Source organism: Mastigoproctus giganteus, chromosome 5 (genome assembly GCF_048544385.1).
Source record: "Mastigoproctus giganteus isolate SK-2022 chromosome 5, ASM4854438v1, whole genome shotgun sequence".
NCBI lineage: Eukaryota > Metazoa > Arthropoda > Arachnida > Uropygi > Thelyphonidae > Mastigoproctus > Mastigoproctus giganteus.
The window spans coordinates 18,768,289-18,791,840 of record NC_143579.1 but is presented as its reverse complement, the minus strand read 5'-3'; the positions used below and the strand labels follow the sequence as shown (position 1 = coordinate 18,791,840).

Here is a 23,552-nt window from a genome sequence, read left to right as displayed (position 1 = left end):
CACGACGAATATTTCTAAAACCGTACTCTGCAAAACATCCTTAGAAATTTCTTAAGAAGTTGGTTTATTCCCCTTAAGATGTTTATGAATTTAGAAACTTCGAAATTTAAATTTTTGTGTTCGTATTAGACTCTCAAAACAATGGACATAAAAGGAATTAGTAGAAAGGTAGATTGATCGATGGATAAATAAGTTCCGAGTTTATAATAAAAAACAGAGGCAATATGAAACAAGTTATAACAAGTAGGTCCGAATAGAGGTAACAGTTGTATGGTTTTCCCTCTAGGATCTTTTATACCCAATAAACAGCCCCATCAGAACGACCAAGCGTACACGCAGTTTCAGATAAAAGTACTTCATAGCCATAGTTGCCTTGACATTTAAAAAACACCCATCATACTTTCCACCAAAATAAAATACAATATTTGAAGCTGTTTTGCCGCTTTGTGGAATAATATATCATCAATACGATAAAATAAATGCAGTACATACGTCAAATGTTTAAAATTAACAGAAAAAAGATTGCTGTTTATATATTATTCAATATTATTTGGTAGATGTTACATACTTAAAGTTAATGGATCTACAGAATCCTACAAAACATCATTGGACATGCACGTTATTGCAAATAAACACCCACACCACTGATTGTCATGATGCAAGGCACTTCGAACATGAATTGTATATCAATGGAAATTGGCCACAGCTTTCTACAAGAAATTAGAAATCTTCTACAACGCATTGAAGCAGTCATTATGACCAAAGATGTGCCAATAGTTTATTTACTTTCTTTGAATAAACACGTTTTGTTAATAAGTACAACCGTCCCATTAATTTTGGTAGGATGGTATATACAAACATGTTAAATACCTCCCAACAGCAATTTGTACAAAAAACAGTGATCATCTTCTACATATTTATTCTGTTTAATGTATTGATATTTAGTATTGGTGTTTTAGTTACTTTTATTTTATTTAACCATAATTAAATATTTTTAAAACTCAAACAGTTAGGTATAATTTGATTATGATGTTATAAAATCTTGTATAAAAACAAATAATTTTAATAAATAAATATACGTGTATTACATTAGACAAAACAAACATGACAGAAATTACATAAATGCCAAGACGTTTCAAGAGAGAGAGAGAGACAAAGAGTTTGTCTTTCCAAGAACTATCCAACATCACGAACATATTCCTTCTTTGCGATTATTCTTGGCAATAAATGCTCTCCAAGGGTAACACAAATAGCCATTATCGTTATTTTCCATAGTGAAGCGTTTGCGCTGACCGCGAGATGGCAGTTCTGTCTGCTGTATAAAAGCAGACGCTAGTGTAACCAAACGATGTTGTTTTACTGTATTTGGTACGTGCGTGACATCCGTTTTGCAGTCAGAAGAGGTCATGATTATACTGGAAATTGGTGAAAGTTAATGGCAGAAAGGATGAGTTCTGAATTGAAATTTTGGAGGTTTATAAAAGTACTAAATCAGTTACTTAAAAAGGAAGTTGCCGAATTTCTTCATAGCGTCGTAGTGGATAAAGATACTGTGCCGTAAGTGAAAGATAGGCTGCGGGTTTATAGCCCGCTGTGGGAATGGATGTTCGTAAACCGTCACCAGAAAAGCTGAACGTAGCTTTAAATTTCATAAGGATTATCTGTGTTTTTTATTTCCTGTCTTGCGGTAAGTCAAAAGCTATATATTCTACTTGGAAAACCTGACTATATTTAGCGAGGGATATTATTCTAATTATGAATGCGTGGTAAGTGAATGTGTGCGCGGTATTATCTTTTGGTACATTTTAATGATCTATTTGGCTGGTGGAGGCTCTGTCCAATATCGAAAGCAAACAAGCAGTTAAAAGGTTTCGTACATATTTATTTAAACGATAAACTGTCATTGCTTTCAAGATTTAACCTGAAGAAGACATAGCAGACGATTTCTGATTGGTGTACTTTTTTTTTTTATTATTTTTTTTTATTGTGGTATTGAATCGAATATTCATATTCTTATTTTCGGCAATTGTGTTTGATTAATTACATTACCAAAGCAACAGTAGCATGCGATATCTGTGTTTTGTTTTTTTTCTTTCTGCAAACTGACTGTGTTTTAAGGTCAGTTTTTCAGCGGAATGAAATGTGGACTGGATAACTAAACTCCACCTCAAAAAGACCTCATGGTACATATCAACGGTGTTTTTATATGAAATTTTCTATTGCTACCGTCCTGCCACCAGATAGCGCTAGCGGCTGGCTATAATACCTCACAGATATTCCTGTTCGGTTTTTATGGAGAGGAGGATGAATTATGGGCTCTTACACACCGTTGCTGAGTTAGTCGATCTCTGGAGAGGGTTGCATCGTTTTTAAGCCAGAAAAGTGGAGGTTGTTATCAAACAGATTGATCATAAAATGAATTCGATTTATTCCATTTACTAAGTTATACTAACCTAAGGCCACGGCGCAAAACCCAAGCCACAATATTCTATCCATTTTGGTTCTAAATAGTAAATTAGTTTATAAAAAAAAAAATATATATATATATATATATATATATATATATATATATATATATATTTATATAAAAATGTATATATATATTTATAAATATGTATCTAAATACTGTATAATAATATAATAACTTATGATAAATTAGTTAATTATGTTTGTGTGTGCGTTTTCTTCTTTGTTTTTATTTTATAACTTTTGATAACATTTAATAACATAGCGTTTCATAACATCTAAAGATTTTATTAAATGGTTGTTAAATAATGTAAGTCGGATTTGGATATCAGTGAATTAAAATGTGGTGACGTTAGTGTATCAGGTGACCCTTCAAGAATTTCCCGATTATCAAATTAATACGAAAATATGTATTGCCTTTTTCTACAGAAAGTTGCTTTCTAACCACCACGGGGAGAAAAACTTTAGTAGAATTTATAATATTTTGTAAAAATATATATATATTGTTCTTTTAAATACATGTTTTATAGAAAACGATTTAAAAATGGTTTTTAACATTTTGATAATAATGAACCAGTCTCCAAATTTCATCTATTCACCCTAAGTTTTGAAATATTTTTCATAGTCAAGAAGTTTTCCTTCTTAGACAGGGCCCTACAAGTGTGTATAAATATTGCTTTATCACTCTTACCATATATCATTGACAACCATTAAAAACTGATCCCTGTGGTCACGTATACACTGAAAAGACAGAATTTATTGGACACTTGGTTCCTGGACAACGCGACACTGTCACCCCCTCTCGCTAGTGGACGAACCCACCGCTTGGCATGTATATAGGTACGCTGCATTCACGTAAACAGTAATTCGATGTCAGTATGGATAAACGTCGAGTGTTAGCAACTTCGAAAGAGGGATGATACTGGGTGTCCAACGCGTGGGTCACTGTATTGCGGATGCGGTACAGAAATTGCACTGTCCCAGTTCGACAATATAAAGAGTGTATCGGGAATACGCCATTTTCGGAATAACATCTCATTGTGGACAGCGCTGTGGGCGAAGAAAGGTGGTGTATGAACGTGGCCGTCGACGTCTGTCTCGCATTGCTTCAGCCAACTGAAGAGCGACAGTGTCACATATCACCGCCGACTTCAACGAGGGAGGCGGTAGAACGTCTCTGCCAAGACCATCAGGTGATCATTAGCCGCAATAGGTTATAACAGCCGCCGACCCACCACAGTCCCATTGCTAACACCACGACACAGGACTCTACACCTCAACTGGGCGAAAGAACATCAGCACTGGACCTTGGATGATTGGAGACGGGTCTCCTGGTCCGATGACTTCCGTTTCCAGTTATTTCGAGCGGATGGGAGGGTACGTGTCTGGATGAAACCGCACGAAGCTCTGCGCAAGAAAAGTCAGAAAACAAAATAAATCATTGTTGTGTCGAAAGTAAACATCCCAAATACAATAACTGGAAGACGAAAAGAGAAAGCATCTCTAATAGGAAAAAATATGGCAGAAAGTCGGTCTTCCAAGAACGAGACAGCAGGAGTTCAAAGGAAAATGTGCGTCAGATGAGGTTCCATTATTCAGCAAATGACCGAAAATAAAGAGACCCATTTCTAACCGAACTATACGGCGGGAATTGAAGAATCTGGGATTTAATAGTTGTGTGACTATACGAAATCCTCTTTTTTTTTCTGTAAAAGTCGAAATGTTCAAGATTGGTCTATGGAACGGTGGAAAAAAGATCATGTGATCTGACAAGTCTCGATATACACTTTTTTTTCGCCAATGATAAGGTGAAAGTGTGGCGTGAGCATCATGAAGCCATGCATCCAGACTGTCTCCTGTCCAGGACATCCTTCGTATCATGATATGATGGATGTTCTGTTGGTACGGATTTGGTTTGCTTAAACCGTAAGAAGGTCGTGTTACTTCCAATGAATATTCTTTTATTGTATCGCACCAACTTCACACTGCAATTCTTCATTTTTACCCAGATTCTTTCGAGACGACAACGCAACTTCCACCGTGAATAATTGCATCTGAATGGTTTGAAGAACATTCCCATGATCCAACAATTGCTTTTCTCAGAATATAAACATTTTAGATGGCCAGTACTAATGTGCAGTTCCTTCTACTCTTACAGACTCATTGTGTCTCTTGACTATAAGTACATCGGACGATTTCAGTAAGATCACGCAATTCCTTGTACTGCGTGCGATCTGGTTTACGCATTTCTTCTTGAAGAGTTCTTATGCAGATATACTTTGGACATTGTTTCCTTCTTTACATCTGTACGAAGTTATGAATTGTACCTGTAATACTGCATGTGTGGTATTGCAAATATATGGCGGGGCTGCCCGAATTTGGCAGGGACCACCAAGAAAAATAAATAAAAAATCTACCCTGGTCGTCTGATTCTCCAGACCTGAGTCCAGTTGAGAATGCCTGCAATATGTCGGAGAGCGCAGTGCAGGTTTTCTACAGACCACAATACAGCAGCTGACAAATATTCTAATGAAAGAATGGTCAAATTTGGATGTAGACTTCCTCAGACACCTAGTGGAATCCATGCACTCCCTACTGCCTGTAATTCAGTAAATGGTGGCTCTACGCGATAAATGTAGCAAAACTTTATACCCTCCTAGCCCTAAAGTCTGTATTGGGGTGGCTTTAGTTAGGTTAGTTCGGTTATTGTAGGATTTTAGGCACATCAGAAACTTAAGCCATATTGCGCCGTATATAATTATGTAAATTGCATGTGTTCTGGGGTCAATTTGCTGATTGTTCGACGTAAAACTGGAGTTTCCGGGAGAAAAATCTCCCTGAAAACCATGCTACCCTCGCCTGAGACCGAATAAGTCAGCCACGTTATGAAAGAGGCGCATAAAAATGCCTTCGTCATTAACGGGTTTCGAATTCGGGTCTTTTCCACGCGGTGTACTGAGGATGGTGATTATACCAACCGCGCTTCAACGAAGCCGTTGGCTATAGTAAATTGATAAATAATGCGTTTCGAAAATAGATGTTTCAAAGATATAAAATCTGCAGAGGCTGTTGCTCCACTCTTTAAACTTTTATTTGTTGTATTTAGTTAAACAGCCACGGTTGTGGTTGTCAAAACAATATGATTTGTGTTCAGTTCTCGGATTCACGGACACCGTTTCCATGGAAGTATCTATAAAAAGGGCATGCGGCAGAAACAGAATGTCTATGAGATCGAGATTAAAGAGACATTATAAGTGATGGGTTATTAATCAACATAACCGCCCTCTTTTGAATGGAGTCTATAAATCTGAGAGAAGTTTTGAGGGTACCGCTCCAGATGTGGGAAAAAATATTCCACGGGAGGGCGGATTTGCGATTTGTACAGAGTGAACAGCTGTGTGGAAGAGAAAACGAGCAATATTTGTGATGAGCTTATGCTAATAGAGATTAGAAGTCAGGGTAATCCCTATTAGAGATACGTGATCTTGTCTAGAAATCTGAGTGTCATCGAAGAAAGCATAGGAGCAGAAGAATCTTTTTTGCAGGATATAAGACTGAGTTTTAGAAGGATTGAAATGAACTAATTTATCTTTGCCCCATTGGAGAATTACCAGGAGATCAGCATTTAAGGATCTAACAGTGGATATTGAAGAAGTTGATGTTGTTTGAGCCGGGCAAGGTTTCCTCAAACTGGAAAGTGGAACTCAGTGACAGTATAGGATCAGGGATAATCTAAAGAGTTACCCTCAACGATTTTAGCTATTCCTATTTCCGCAGAGAAACATTGAGGAGGATTGAATCCCCATGGTCCTCATTTTATCTTGGTTTTAAATCTATTTGGGATAGTCTAGATAAGAGGGCGAATTTATTGGTGAACAGCAGAAATTTATATACCGATTTACTCTGTTGTACCCTACGTTGACACCAAAGAAAAGTGTATTTTAACCAGTTTTATGTAATACACCGACTTACAGAAACAGCAGTATTAATAGAATTTAGCGTTGTATATATTTGTATCTATACATTTTATGGATAGTTCCGAAGGGCTAGCACAACGATTTGACCTCAGGATTGAGTATTGGCTCCTGATTGGCCCTGTGTTACCAGCGCGGACATGAGTATGGGGCCAGAATATCCGTATCCTGCCTTTATCTAGTATTAGAGCTCAGGTCCGTTAGAAATCTCAAATTAAAATCCAGACATCAACTTGTAATGTCATCACTTTGGTTGCTGGAAACAGCAACCAAATTGATTTCTGCTAAGGAATACTGAACGCTTCAAGTAAAATCCTGAAGGCTGGAGGCGGAAAGGCCGTTGCTGTTGCCTAATGGAAAAACTTATCCATCGGTACCAATTGGACTGGCTATAGTTTTGTAAGAAACCTATGCAAATTATGAATGTCTACTTAAAAAATATTACAAATCGATACTTGTTCTTTCAAAACTACCCTAAGATTCCAAGAACAACGATATTGATATACACTATACCACACAATGATATACACTCCGGCCTAAAAGTTTGCAAATAAACAAAACTATTGCCATAAGCACAGCTTATGGCAATAGTTTTGTTTATTTTTTTTTTGAAATTAGTTTAATTTACAAAAAAAAAAATACTACAAAGTATTTTAAGATTTTTTATTAAGCGTTGAAAATTTTAATACAAGAAAATGTTGAAATTATTAATATTAACACCTGTACTAATTTTTCATCAAAATATCCTCCACGCTTTGGGGACGCATGACATTGGGGGTGTCGAAAGTTTCAGAGGGCGCATATGCTTCGTTGAAGGGGGAAAACGAAGTATTTGGGGAAAGATGCGGAAGTCCTTTCTCTGTCCCCTTCTTTCTCTGTAGTGCAGTAAACAGTCGAAAATGCATCAGCCACATGGCATGTGTTTGGCACTCGATAAAAATATGACATTTGGTGTTAATAACAAAAATTGTTCTTAAAATTTTGTTTTGTATTTTTAAAAAGTTTTTATGTAACTTGTTGTAACGTAATATTTATTCTGTAAGCATCTATTATTAAATATTGTCAAGTGTCAGTCTGCCTCCAAATCTTCCATTTCCAGATGGGATACCGATTTGAAATTTGCTATAAATATAGGTGCTTTGGCTACAATCCTATGTGCATCCCATTTCTTTCACATGAGCGGTGAATAATTATAAAAACTATTATTATTATATAAATTAAAGGCAAGGGTAACTGCAACCCACTCCTAGTATTTTGATAAATGTCCTTATAAAAAATTGATTCTTTGGTAAAATTTATTGTTAATATTTTAATATGACAATTAAAACATTATAAATATTCTGGTTGTCATTTTTGGTTTACAATTGTCTTTTTAACTTTTCTCTAGCAAAAATAAAAATATTAACTCAATAAAAACACCTTATTTTTTTTTTCTATCTGAAAGGGGGCGCAGGAACGCCTCCCCGCTCGTAGCGCAAATTTATCTCGGGGTGGCCCTGCTTACACAGACGTGGTATTGTGGAGATTAAGTTTTATAGTATCTCTATAATAGCCCAATAATAATTTTGGCTCACATTATTCCAAGCGATTTGCAAGGTTTTCCATAAATTTTATAAAGATGTGTAGACTTCACTGACTTGGCTGTCTAAGTGACTCTATAAAAGCTCTATTGGGTTAAGATCAAGCGACTACGGTGGCCACACCATAATTTGCAATGCCCCCCTCCTGTTTAGTGGAAAGTCCCTGCACAGAGCTATGCAGGGGCTTTGCATTATGTTCAATAATGTTTTATAGCGTTCTTTTGTTAATTTCTTCAATTCTGACGATGTCACCCATTCCAGAAAAACAGAAGCAACTCAAGATCATGATGGAACCACCACCGTGCTTGACTGTAGGCACTAAACAAAGCAGCTCCATTTTGTATTCAGCTGATCGTCTCACATTAACTGTACGCTTGGATCCAAAATTTCAAATTTTGGTTTCATCTGTCCACAGTATTTTTCCACTCTTCAGTTTTCCAATGTTGACGGTGCTTAGCTCAAGACAGCCGTTTCTTTCGATTTTACTGTTTTGATAAGATTTTTCGGACCGCTACACAGCCATGAAGTCCTACTTGTTTAAGACGAAGTTTTACACTACTCTTACTTTCTAGAATTCTCTGTTCCTATTGAACTCATCTCGAATTTCAGCCCGGTACAGTAATTCATTTCATCAATTGCGTTTAGAAATCGGTGTTATGGTCTTAATTTGTACTTCCTTTGTTACGCGTGGTCGTCCTGATCATGCCTTATCCTTTAAACTGCCAGTCTCATCGAATGGTAGTGTGTACTCCTTTAAATGAAACACCTAGTTTTTTGCCAATACTTTTCATGGAATAACTTTCTGTGTATAGAATTATAATAGCACTTCTTTTTTCAACACCGAATTCCTTAATTATTTTCAGGTTAATCAGGAAACACACGCATCTTACACCAAATACTCTTTATTAATGACAGGTGTTCGATTTTATAAGTTACAACTCTAACTCCTCAATTTATATTATTGCAAAATACTCCAGAATCATCTACAATCTTCTATAATATTTAAACAATATTCCCACTTTCTTGAATCATCTACAATGTTCTACCATATTTAGGAATCTTCTGCAAGGTTTTACCACAATTAGGAGTCTTCTACACCTTTCTAGTATATTGTCGAATATTCTAGAAATTACTAAAATATTAACTTTTTTGATTTTTATGCATAATAGACAATATTTTTATAAAAATTGGTAAACGGGTTGGTCATATTTTAATAAAAAAGTTGAAAATTAAGAAAAATGAAATGCGATTTCAAACTTTTAGTCCGAAGTGTAGCTGTATGAATTTTGCCAGTACAGAAAAAGAGAATTATCTTACTGTGGTGAGATGGCATCTTGAATACTGTATGCACAAGAGTGTGTGTTCAATTTGTTAATAAGGGGTTCGCTCCAGAAAACTTTCCGCTAAGGGTCATCTATTAAAATAGGCTGCTGAATTTTATAAACTAATTTTTAACAAAGGTCTCGGATAATAACCAAAAAATTAAAAAGGAGCCCGCGCGAACTCCTTCCAGAACACATTCCATTTTGTACTGAGACCTCATTTTAGGAAGGCTATCAATTTTCTTGAAGGGGAGAGGGGGGGTTACAAGACAAGTTGTGGATGCCAAGAAAGATACAGAAAGCGACTCAAGTTCTCTAAGCTACAAAGTTCTATAATCTAATTGAGTTTTATAATGCCATAAAATGATTCGGAAATTTTTTTACGATTACCAATTTGCTTTAAGTTAAAGAGAAGTAATAAACTATAGGAACAAGTTACCAACTAGCCCTAGAATTTAAAGAGGGATTAGATAAATATGTACAAGTAGATAAGCTTGGAAGTCATTTTATTTTTAAAGTCAGATACCATATAAGCTTTGCTTCTTTGGTTCTCTGCCGTTTTAATATTAATACGAGGGAGGACAAAAGCCTATTCTTATATTGTATAGGCTGCGAACTGTAGAAAGTCTGGTAGTGTTGAATATGTAAAGCTTTGGGTATTAGGTATAACAAAAGTCTAATATTAGTTGCATTGTATACCTCCCAGTTAAAAACTTAATCCCATTGAGAAATGAGATTCTTCAGAGACATGACGATAATGCCAATGAAAAGCAATTACATCCTAGCTGATAAGAAAATGAGCTGCATTATATTTGCTTCTGCTAGACCATTGGGGGTTGATGCTTCTTAAGATAAAAATGCTGTTTTTCCGGCTTGTGGCAATATTGGATATAGCAGTATTTAAAATCTTGTTTCTGCTCTGTTTTTGATCTAAACAATTCTAGGTGAAAAATAACTGACTTTTTTTATTAATTAAAGATCCATAAATACCAAAATGATTGTAGTTTCTTGTTGGTTTATTTCTAATAACCAAACTTTCAACATTAAGTTTAATTGGGATTGATAGCCTTTTATATGAAAATCTGTCTTCGGCATCACTTGAAGTGTTGTGTTAGATTCTATACAATAAATCGCAGCCATTTACAACTTGAATTTGCAAAATAATTTTATATAGTTCATTAAACCAGTTTCTCGGTGTTCTGAGGTTCTGGGGATTCGAAATGAAAATAGTAATGGTTGAGCGAATAAAGACATTTTTAATAACTTATCAAGCTCAAAAAATTTGATGATATACATCAACGAGACTTTGTATCATGCAGCCACAGTCAAATTAAATTAGAAAATTCAAATACACCTTAACTCAGGAACACACTTTTGTTGTGTTTCTCTTGCGCTGGTAAGTCTTTAAATCCTAAGCTTAGTCCGTTTTTCCCCTACTTATTTCAGTACATAGTTCCACCAGAAGTCCGTTTATAGTGGCATAGTTCTGTATCAGCTCACTATTTCAGTACATCAGCTAGATAGAAATGCATAGTGAACACCATGCATTTCTTCATTATACAAGCAGTCTGAAAACGCCCACGCATGCAGTACTTTCGACTATATCTGACACTTGCAGCATAAGTTTGTTAGATGAAAAAGAAAATGCATTGAATCATCTAGAAAGCATGCTTATGCACTTCAGCCGCTACGTATGAGGAACTAACCCCCCCCCCCCATCTGCAGTTCTGACTTCAGTGCCATGATATGCGTCTACGGAGACACATCTCCCATCCTTAGCTGATAGCACACAACCTCTATATTTATAGCAAACACCAAGGCATAATGATCAATAATGGAGTAGAACTGGAAATTACGATAATTCGCGAAGATTCCTCTCTCAGAGGTCCCATTTTCAATGGGACCAACGCGTAATGTTTTCAATTGCAACGTAAATCTGGGTGATCTTCTCACTAAAACTGCTCCTCAAACAACAGTTTTTTTTTTTTTTTTTAATTTTCCCATTGCATTTCCTTTACGGTTCGTATTTTAATTTCAACTACGTTATTCTGTGGGCGGATATTTGAGAGATAATCGCTAAGACGATCAGCGAGAATATTAAAAATCGGATTCGCGTTTAGCTTTTCTATTGAGGGCGACTTTTATGCGAAGCTTAGAAATTTAAATTCCACTTTTACTTTGTCTGGGTTTGGACGACGAACTGTCGCAGTTCCATTTAAATGTCATTGCTTGAATTGTACGGGTCGGTTGTGTATGTGGATCGAAATTTAGTTTCTTGGAAAGTGAGTCAACTACCACAGAAACCCATTATTACTACATTCGCACATGTTCTGAAAGTAAATATTGAATATACTTCAGCCGAAAACACTCTATACATCTATTATGGCTGTTTTCGCACGAAATGCAGCGCCCCCTCATTGATATCCTGTTTACTATGCATGTGTTAAATGTCCAGAAATGCGAAACGTTCGAATAATTTTCCATCGGTATATGTATATAAATTATTTATAAAACATAAATAAAATATAGAATTAAATAATAACATATAACCACTTAATTATCATCAAAACGCTTAATATCTTATTCGCCATACAGGTCGATAATGCGTGGTAATTCAAACGTAGTCTCACACATCTGGTGCCTTGTGTGACGTCACACATTGTCCTCGCTGAATGTTTAAATTAATAAATAAATTAATAATAATATTAATATAAAACAATATATATGATATAAAATCATAAAATAATAGAATACATTTTTACATCTGTTATTATTTTTGGATAACATTTTTATTAGAACATTTATTTTTAAATGAATTACTTAGGCGCCTTATTAAATCTAAAATCAATAGATTATTTTCACTTTTCTGATATTGTTTCAAAAGTTGAACGTACTTTTCGTATGTTGGTTTTGCAAGTTGGTCGTTTACTGGAGAATTATTCAACGTTGGTGCACTTCTTAATTTTCATTCTCATTGCATAAAAATAAAGTTTTACTTTCATCTAAGCAAATGCTAATTGTGTGCTACAATAAAATGCTGTTTCCACATCTGGAGTGGTTCCTCGAAAAACTTTTCTTAAATTCCTAGACATTATCATAAAGTAGCCAAATTAATTAACGGTCTCTCTTACAGATCGGGTGGAAAAGACTTAAGTTCGAATCCTGTCAATGATGTGAGGAATAATTGGTCTTTTTCACAACATGGCTGAGTTAGTCGGTCTCAGGCGAGATTGGCATGGTTTTTTCCTCCACGAAACCTGAGTTTTTCATGCAACAAACAGAAAATCGACCACAGTACACACGCAATTTAAAGACATATACGGCGCAATGTAGCCCAAGTTTCTGATGAGTCTAAAACCTACAACAACCAACCAACCTCTTACAGTTTCGCTCCACTCTCTATCACACAAACGTTCAATTTTAGCTGCACGCTTTATCTACAAATAATTTCATGTATGTGTTCTTGTATCTATAATTTCAGCCTCTTTTCTTCCAAACCAGTTCGAAGACGTGCGTCTGCTGCTCAAAATGAATTTACGATTCAACTCAATTTTTGTTTGTTTTTCTTTCTCCGTCTGTTCAGTAGTGCAATATTCTTTTTCTTTGTGCTTGGGATTATTGGATGGTGGATTATTTTCTTAATAATGTTCTAGTTCTGGAAAACAGACCTTACTATCATTAATTGTAACAAAACTGTTAGACAATACTTGGAAATAAAAGCTTATCACATTCGCATTTCCAATGAACATTGAGAAGAAAAATGGTTTTATATTCGGCTTCTTAACTGCAGGTTTAAAGTATTTTTTAAGCTCTGTTAGCATGTTTGAACCGTTGCCAAGTAGGAAGTTCAATGCCTGTCTGTAAGTGACTGTAAATTGAGTGCGTTGTTATGTTCAATTATGTTTGCAGATGTATCTTTAAACGTAAAATTTTCTTCCATTCAGACTGCAGTTCGTATGTCTGTTCAAATATTCTTCGAATCAATATTTGCATGACAAATAGAAATGGAACGCGTCCCTGTAATTCGCTTCAGAATGGGTGTAATCAATAAATATGTATTGCCAATTTTTTTTTCACATATAAGACATTTTTGAACCGTGTTTTTTTGTCTTTATTTTCTCTTCATAAGATATACACTGCATTGCAATTTTATTAGGTGCACCTACCCTTTTTATGAAATGGAATGCTCAGTTCAGTAACAGAATTATGTTCATTCCATGTGATATAAAGCAGATGGGCAAATATAAAGAGATGCTGAATGTGTGATTCTGACGAATTCCGGGTCCTGTTGTTTGACTGTGATTGGGAAGGGGGGGTCAGAATATGGAGAAAACAGCACGAGTCCAAAGACTCATTTTTAGGTGTCAACAATAATGGTGTTTACCTAGTTACACACTGGACCCTTTAATACCAATGGGGTAACATTTTGATGGCGCAAGTTATCTAGAAAGTGTTTTCATCCAAGCGTAACTCTTCAGAGTTACAATGAATGGGCTCTTCCAACAGGATAACGGGCAATATCACTAATCCAGAATTGCCCATAACTTATTCTAAGACCATGACAGTGAATCCAGCCTATTGTTGGTGTCTTCTTAAATCACCAGATCTCGGTCAAATTGAACACGTGCGTGATAAGGTGAACGAACTCTGCGAAGTAGAGAACCACAGCCATCCAATTTGGACAACTGTAGGGTACAGTTAAGTCAGTATGTCCCAACATCTCTCTTGCACGCTTTCGACACCTTGTATCGAAATCGTGCCAGAGAGATGCTGAGACATACTGACATAATTTCGCTTTGTTATGTGCTTTGGTCACAGAGTTAACTCTGGACTACAAATTTAGACTAAAAATAAAGATCCTTCCTTTTGGGACGAAGGAAAAGCAATCTTTTTTGCTTCGAGTGTACACTATTTCAACGTTGACTTAAGAAAGTAGTTTAATGTATATTTATTGAAATGAATTTTAGGTGTACTTTATTTTCTCTCTAGGTGCCGCTACTGGAGTCCAAGATAATTTATTGAGCAATGAAATTTCTTCAATTAATCGCCAAAGGCGATCCCCTCTGCCTTCTAGAAGATACCCAATGTTTCCGTTTTTTCGGAAACCATCCTTTGACCCTAACGTGCCAAAAAATATCACTACTCAGTTGGGACAAACTGTATATCTTCATTGTGTTGTGCGTAATTTGGGAGATAAAATGGTAGGTGTTTACTTTCTACGTTTACAATAATTGTTATTAAAAATTATTTGTTAATACTTTTAGAAAACTTTAGGTATAATTATCGCAAAGCAATCTTTACAAATGTTTATTTTAGTTTAAAGAATATGATGCCATTTGGATACTGGGGATGTCAGCCCAAAAAAGTACTCAGCAGCATACAAGTATAACAGGTATTTACGTCCAGGACACTAAAAATGGCCTTACTTAACCGACTCATCCTATCAGATATTTTATTTTCGTAATAATTTTAGAAGATCTGTCTGGGTTTTCCAACTTACCACAAAGAAATTACTAACACTTCTTACTACGGAAGTAGTGCAATACCGAGGCAACTCGTTTTGAAGATTCTGCATATGAGACACCAATGTTATTATGGAACAGCCTTGTTCTTTCTTTTACAAACCTTGGTTTCTAAACTCGATGTAGCAGGAGGTGGATTGAGTCATACACGTCAAGTTGTCAACTACTCAAATATTTAACAGTTCACAGTAAAACCCGCTAATGGCTAAAGCGGATTTTTCTGGTATGGGTTAATAATTATAACAAAAGAGCAAGCGTTAGTGTTACCTGACAGAAAACGCAAGTGCAGAAAGCTGACACACCCACTGATGACTTCTCCCACGACAATTTAGGGCACAAGTAACGATTGAGGACATGCAACTCCAGTCAGCAAAATGATATACTGTTCTGAAAGAAAGTAATTTACTGGTCTATTTATAGAAGCAATTACTTTACAAATAAAACTAAAAGTACGTTTTCAAATTTGACGAATTAATGCTTGCGGAACTGAGATTCGCCAAATGTAAAAGGAATTGTCCAAAAAATGGCAGTGTTTCATAAATTAAATAATCCCAAGAAAAACAAATGCGCGTGATGTTCCGCAGTATCTCTCTAACCAGCATCGAACGTCTTTATTTCCATTTTAAAATTTTCTGCACTGGAAATTTGCTATAGAATACTTAGTGCAATACCGAGGCAACTCGTTATTTACCGGATGTATAGGCATTTAAAAGCCATAAAAAGTGGAAAATAGGCAAAAATTCAAAATAGACTCTAAAACAAAAAAAAAAGGAATTAAATGTCTTTATTTTAAACTGAAAATAGCTTTCTGTCTTACAGCTGCGCTGACGAGAGAATACCTGTGCTATACATCTAAACCGTATTGTTTTACAAAAAAGTTCAGAGCATTTCTTAGCTGAATTTATTAAACATAACAAGAATATTCCCAGCTTCTTGACGTAATGTGACCTCTACGTAATCTTCCTCTCATACAGATTACAAATGTAGTGGCAGAGAGATTATACAATAGTTCATCTGGATTCCTCCCAGAGATTTACCAATAGGTTCACTTCGGCGGACTATCCAATGAAACCCACTTTAAACCTGCACTTTCTAAATGTAGGGAATATCGGATCCCCCATGATGCCGTCATAACCTCAAAACCATGAATACTTCGTGACAGAAGATATACCGATATGCTAGGGCTTTTCTGAAGACTAGCCATGATTTTAAAGAAATTGTGGTAATGCAGCAGGTGATGAGGATCAATTATTACCTGCGATGTGTAGAGTCCACATCCCAGGGGTGTGGACGTTCTACGTTGATACTTGCTTACTTTGGGTCACACCTGAGTAGGTACTTTAGCATAGTACACTGCTCGAAAAAATTGACAGAACAAAATGATCTTCATGAATATTTTATTGCGAACAGTGTCGCCGAAGGTAAATATTTGATATAATAAGCACCCAGGCATGAAATTTCCAAGTATCCAATAGAAATCGATCTACCTCCTTACAGAGCCGCACATTATGCAAATTATTCATGCCTATAAAAACACGGGTTGCGACTTCTTCCCGTTCTTGGCTTGCTCAGTGGGACAGCCACATCTCTAGTACTCACGATGGCAAGTCATCGTCGATCGTCGTTTAGATGACTTTTTTGAGATGACAGGCCGTTGGACGATTTCAAGCCGGGCAGTCTCAAGCGGCACGTTGCTTACTGCGTCATGCAGTGTCGTCTCGGCACTATGGAAGCAGTTTCAGGAAATAGGAGCCATTATAAAAAGAGCTTTCCAGGGTTTCCCGAGATCTACGTCAAACAGAACAGACTGCTATATGGCTCTAACAACAAGACGGAACCCTACGATTTCCTGTCATCAACAGTCGCTTGAGATTGCTGTGGCCACAGGTGAAAACTTACCCAACCGGACTGTGTTAAGAAGGCTCAATTCAAGTGGACTCTATGCAAGGAAGCCAGTGGTTTTTATCCCATTAACCCCAGGCCACCGCATGGCTCGTCGAAACTGCTGCCATGAACATGTAACTTGGAGCCCCAATAAACGGGGCGCAGCTCTGAACCCATGAACCCTTTATCCTACAAACAGATTGTAGACGTTGTTTTATCTGGAGACAACAAGGAATGGAGTACCATCTTTCCAACATCAAAGACACACTTACGGTGGAGGTGGTGTTCTTGTGAGAGGTGGAAAAATAATCAACGCTCACACCCCTCTTCGTGTTTCTGAGAGATGCACCACAATTGCTTAGAGGTACCGAGAACATATCCTCGAACCCTATGTGGGAATTTTTAGGGATGCGTTTGGCCCAGATTTTTTTTCCCTATGTAGGACGACGTCACTGCACATGGAGCTCATTTGGTGGAGGAACAACTTGAAACTGAATATATCCAACGACTACCGTGGCCAGCACGATCACCAGACCGAAATCTGATCGAACGTATGTGGGACGCCACTGGGCGTCGCAATACACGCCGACAGCCAACTCCTCGGTCACTTGGTATGATTTGTTGCTACAGAAGACTTAGGCATGATAGAAACCCTCATATCGAGCATGGTTCACCGCTGTCTGGCCTGTTTAGCCGTTGGAGGGAATCATACGCCTTACTGATGTCAAGTGACCATGTTGTCGAGCATCTTATATAGACTTCTGTAATGTGCCATTTTTGGTAATCCTTATACAACCCTATAAATTCCATTTAAATCAATCTGAAGCTTCTCGCTATCTCTTAATTTCATCGTTATTCTATGGTATACCAACATACCAATTTTATCCTGCTTCATTGCAAGCTGCACGAGTTACACCACGTTTATGTTCTGTTAATTTAGTCCAGTGGTGTACTTTCAGACCTTGAACAAATAGAATATACGAGGAGTTATCAACAGTCTCATTAGGGTTAAAGTGCAAACAGAAACAGAGGATCTGACACACTGGCCATATCTTCGAAACTTGCATTTTGGGAGTGGCATTTACACTTTTTAACCAACAGTGTATTTAAATAAAATTTCTCAACAAAATATTTTTGTTAAAAACATTGTGTATTACATTAAATGTATTTTAACCAAAGTCACTTTTTAGTTACAATAGCTTTTAAATTAATTCTCAAGGGCATTTTAACACGGAAATATCCTAATTTCTGGATATTTTTTGTTCCATGGGTGCGAATATAGCTTTAAAACATGGCTACAATATATCTATAAATATACACACACATATAGAAGAGGTGTGATCAAAAATTTCGATAACACATCTATCATTTGAGAAACGTTCAAGCTTACTGGCTGTTCGTGTGGATCTCCATCCAAGTAGTCTCCTTAGTATACATCGATTCTAAAGCTTCTGCAAACATCCCTGAGATTTCCTGAATGGGTTCCTCAGTAATTACAAATCTGTGATCTTTCCAGAGAGCTTCAGGCTTAGGAAAAATATACAGGGGAGCAAAATCCGAGGAGTATGGCGGACCACAGTAAGGTACGCTTCACAAGAAATTCATAAACGAAAATCTCAGACATAGGGATATGTTGTTACTTGTCAGGGCATTGCCAGGAGTTTCCCACAACCGCTCCGAATGTCACTGTAAAGAAGCATGAACACTGCTGAGCCAGTCATGAGTGTTATGAGTTATATGAATCGCCTTTTAGCAACCAACCAGCAGCAGTCACCAGAAGAGGCAATGGCTTGATTTCCTGCACATTGTTTTCTTGCATTCCTGCCACTACAGAAATGCAAGCAAACTCATGAGAAGAGGAGATAAACTCAACAGTGGTGGCTCCCCTAAATGTTACAAAAACAGTGGGGCTACACCTGACAGGTGTAACTTTCATTTTAATTGCTGGGAAAATTTTATTTGAGAAATGTTTGAGCAGTTTTAAACGGTGGTTCCTCAGTAATTAAAAAGAAAGTTAAGTACACCTTAACTTTCTTTTTAATTACTGGGGGAATATTTTAATTCTGCTTGGAGTTTACCAATATTTCATTTTTTTTTCTTAATGGATTACAATATTTATTTGTATGATTTTTTATTTTTATTTTTTATCAAAAAAATTTAAGAATTTAGAGAAAGGTGTGTTTTTTTTACATCTTTTGTTTTCAAAAAAAAAAAAGAAAAAATATTAATTCTGCTAAAAATTAAAGAAAAAACATTATGGACTTGAAATATAAAGATGAACCTGTTAGTTTATTCAATTTTACTACTTTTAAAATCCATTGATCGTGTAAATCTTTAAACGTGAACATGTTTACATTGCTTATTTGTAAAAATGGATTTTACTAATTTTAAAACCATTTAAAATAATTTTGAAACATTAGAGAGAGATATAACGTTTTAGAAAGACTTATATGCTTTCATATTTCAATATTTATGAAACTTCAAACGTTGTACACTGTGAATAGCGCGAAATTTGAATCTTAACTACTGTCCCTAGTAGATATCACCTTCTAAATTTTTTTTTGTCATGATTATTGAAAACTAATTGAAAATAATAAACTAATAACAAAAATATAATATTTTTTTCAAAAACACCTTGTATAAAACTATTGAAGAATATGGACAGTTGTTTAACAGACAATTCATTCTACGTTTCTTTTCTGCTCATAGCAGAACAACTTTGCCTGCACAACGAGTTGCAATGGTATTGAACTACTTCAGATCTAGTTCCAGATGGACTCTCTAAAAGATTCATCTCTTATTTATTAATTTGATTGGATTTTTTGATTGGACCAATTTGATTGGATACTATGATGCAGTCACAAAAGAACTGGATGCAGGGAATAACTTTGATATTATATACTTGGATCTTAGAAAGGCTTTTGATACTGTTGCACATGGAACTGCTGCACAAATTGGAGCAGAGTGGCATTGGAGGCAAATTGCTGCTATGGATAAAGGGGTGGTTGAGGGGGAGAAGACAGAGTGCTAATCAATGGACACTGCTCATCGTGGACTAATGTTATCAGTGGAGTCCCTCAGGGTTCAGTGTTGGGTCCATTATTGTTTTCTGTATTTATAAATGATATTGGTGATGGTATATCAAGCTTAATGTCCAAGTTTGCAGACGATACGAAGGTTGGCAGGGTTGTCAAGGACACTACTGACACTATGCTGCTGCAACAGGATCTGGAAAGGTTGAGCAGATGGGCTGAGAGGTGGCAAATGAAGTTTAACATTGACAAATGTAAAGTACTACACATGGGAAACAGCAACCCCAGAGCAACGTATCAACTCTGTGGTACTACACTGACAGTGGTAGAGAATGAAAGGGACTTGGGGGTGGTTGTGCAGGCAGATATGAAGTTCTCTGAGCAGTGCAGACGGGCTGCAAGAGTAGCTCATGGTGTACTGTCGATTATATATAGGAATTTTTCTAGCTGGAATAAGGAGGTGATTATTCCCTTGTATAAGGCAATGGTCAGACCTCACCTAGAGTACTGTATACAGGTCTGGAGGCCTCATTTCAAGAAGAATGTAGAGATGCTGGAACAAGTACAGAGAAGGGCAACAAGATTAGTGAATGGAACAAAGGGGTGCTCTTACGAAGAAAGGCTTAAGTTTTGCAAATTAGTGTCTGGAGACTAGGCACCGGCGAGGTGATCTGATAGAGGTGTATAAAGCCTTGAATGGTTTGAGCGTGCTCAATGCTGATGGGATTCTTCCACTTGCTCTCAATAATCACCTGAGAGGGCATAAATTCAAATTGAGGAAGGACAGATGTAGGATAGACGTGCGGAAATTTGCCTTTAGACAGCGGGTGGGTGGTTGGTTGGTTGGTGGAACAGACTTCCATCCCTTGTCGTGGAAGTTGATAGCCTAAATAAGTTTAAGGCTCAGCTGGACAGGTATTTTGAACGAACAGAGGGGTGAAGTGGGAGTGGTTATTTTTTATTTATTTATTTTTATTTATTTATTTTTATTTTTTTTTTTTTTGGAGATGCTGCATAAGCTTGCTGTCTTGCATCAAATGCCTCTACTAATGCTAAGTTCGCAAATTCTTGTGAACACATAAATTAAACCCTATAAAATATCATGTGATTCATTGAGATATTACTGGTGAGTACTTGTAGAGCTGCAATAGAATCATATAAAGGAGGTTGATTCTCTGTGTCTGGTCGATATGGGCTTGGATGAACCACTTGTTCGTCCGGTGGTACCATGTTCAGCACCATAAAGGACAATTTGAATGAAGATGATGACATACATGAGCTGAAGGGACATACCCTTCAACCTCAGTCTCTCCTCATGACAAGTGAGACCATTGCATTAAACTGCATTGTCTTGTTTCTGATTGCCTTCAGGTGAGTGATAAAGAACGGCGGTTATCGACGGTGACACCAAGGAATTTCACAGCACAGCGGTTAGCGAGTGACCGTTGGCTAACCCTGATAGTAGGAGGATTACGGATGTCAAGTTTGCCTTTAAGCATAAGGGTATTGCCTGAGAAGAATGAGATCATCTGCATTGGCAAGGGTGGCAGAGTGTGCAGGGCATTGCCATGATACAAGCACCAATTTCCTGAAGTTCTCTTATCGACAGTTTTCTCTGCACAGCATTGTGCAATAGCCGTTGAACTTTTTTGTAATATTTCTGGTTCACTGTTGGACCATGCGGGACAAATTCATAATGAGCAAAGCCCTGTGAGTAACAATACGACAAACATGACCATCTTCATATTTAATCTTGATCATCGTGCTTTTTTTGTAGACCCTGAAAGGACAGATTCTTCCATTGAGAGCACCAGACTTCTGTTTTCTGGTAAAAACCATACACCCATGATTAGTGAACAGGTATGATTAGAGAAACAATGTGTGGGTCAGCAGCAGCGGCTCTCTTTGTGCATCGGTGAGGATGTGAGGCTAAAACTTGGCTGAATCGCGTCGCATTCCCAAATCTTGTATAATAATTAATTGAACGTGCCACATAGGAATAAAAAATTCTCGAGCAACTTCGCTGACAGTTAAACTTCGATCACGCCTGATGATTATGCGAGCAGGAGCGATTCAACCATTGGGTTTTGAAGTTGATGAGCAGCCAAAGCGAGGATAGCCATTGATGGATAAACGGCACTCTTTAAACTTTGCGAACTGCCGAAAAGTGTTCAAATGGCACGTAGCATCTTCTCTAAAAGCTGTTTTCCACATTTCACAGGTTTCCTCTTTCAATTTTAAATGGATGGTCCATGTGATACTATGAGTAGGCGAGACATAACCGAATATATTGCGTCAAGTCGTAACTGGCTACGATGCCTTAATTTCCCACACAGTTACCGAACTTTTTAATCATACCTGGTTTATATGTATATGTACATATCAACTATAAACCTATGGATAAACCAAAAAAAAATTTTTTTTTATCCTTTATATGAAATTAGGCTTAAGGATATTGTTAAAGAGGTTGCTAGAACAGGGAAATGTTGAAAAGACTTGAACTCTGGAAAAATGGCAGCTTCGACATCTTTCAAGGGGTTAAGACAACAGAAGGACTGACAAATAAGAAACTCGAAGCAAAATCTGAGCTGAAACGTGTCAATGAATATACATTTCCCTCGTTTACATCTATATTTCCATCTAAACAATCTACATTTTTTGTTTAGATTTCTATTTTTTATTTATTTTAATTGACCCTAAAACATTTGAGAGTTTTTTTTTTTTTTTTTTTTTCAAGTTTTCAGTTAGGTTTTTATGTCGAACTATTACAATTTAGGTATCGTGGATAAGAAGAAAGGACTTTCATGTTCTAACGGTAGGTGTCACTACTTACACAGCAGACGACAGGTTCCAAGCTTCACATATGGAAAGGACAGACGACTGGATGCTTCAAATCAAATTGGCCCAGTTGTCGGACGCCGGTCTCTATGAGTGCCAAGTGAACACGCATCCCCTCATTAGCCTGTTTGTGATGTTGACTGTTGTAGGTAAGTAGATTCTTCTCGCTGTGATCAGATAAACGAAATGGTGTGTAGAATAATTGTGCAAATAAATGTTTAATCCATCCCGGGCTTCTGTTGATAATCGATCTAAAAGTTAAATAAAATAAAATCTAGATTGTCTTTTGACTGCTATATTTATTTGTTATTTTTTTAGGTGCATCAGCGATTAAGGCTCGATTTTCTGTTTGGTGGCGAAAACCCAAATTTCCGGGAGGAAAAAAACCCTCTCCTGAGACCGACTAACTCAGCCACGTTATGAAAAAAGACCCACAAAAAATTGTACTTGTCATCGACGGGAATTCGAACTCGGGTGTTTTCCACCGGGTGTGGGGAGGACGGGGATCCTACCAACTGTGCTACCTACGAAGGCCTGATATATTTAAATTATTTTGTATGAAAATAGTAAGTTATAAAGATCCTGTCTGACGTATGTTTACAGAGAGAAGCATTAAAACAAGAATTATATTGAGAGCCGACTGAAGGTGCGTATTGAGGGTGCTATGCATACAGCACCGATAATTTATTGTAATTTACTATTCGGGAAATTATAATTGCAATCTCAAACGATTGTAATTATAAAACGTGCATGAAACTGTGATGAAACCTAAGTGTTTGTTATTGCTTATTGGATGTGGCATCGAAAAGGCAGATGCACTCGTCTTGAAATGATTTCTGTAGTGCCTCATCCTCAGTGTACCCTCAATAAGAAGTGAACTGATGACTGCCCATAACACGATTTCGGCCGATGTGTCGCCCTCCCTGATGCAAAT

At 36.8% G+C, this 23,552-nt stretch overlaps 1 protein-coding gene across 1 annotated transcript in view; it reads left to right on the top strand.

Moving 5' to 3' along the window:
- The first annotated feature begins 1,378 nt into the window (after positions 1 to 1,378).
- The window catches only part of LOC150085216 (uncharacterized), a 24,004-nt gene continuing 1,830 nt past the window's right edge, over positions 1,379 to 23,552 (top strand). Inside the window, exons 1-3 of the mRNA XM_090373869.1 lie at positions 1,379 to 1,687; positions 14,332 to 14,543; positions 22,557 to 22,767. Of these exons, the coding sequence (XP_090229995.1) occupies positions 1,600 to 1,687; positions 14,332 to 14,543; positions 22,557 to 22,767 (511 nt within the window). The 5' untranslated portion in view covers positions 1,379 to 1,599. The remainder of the gene's footprint in view (positions 1,688 to 14,331; positions 14,544 to 22,556; positions 22,768 to 23,552) is intronic.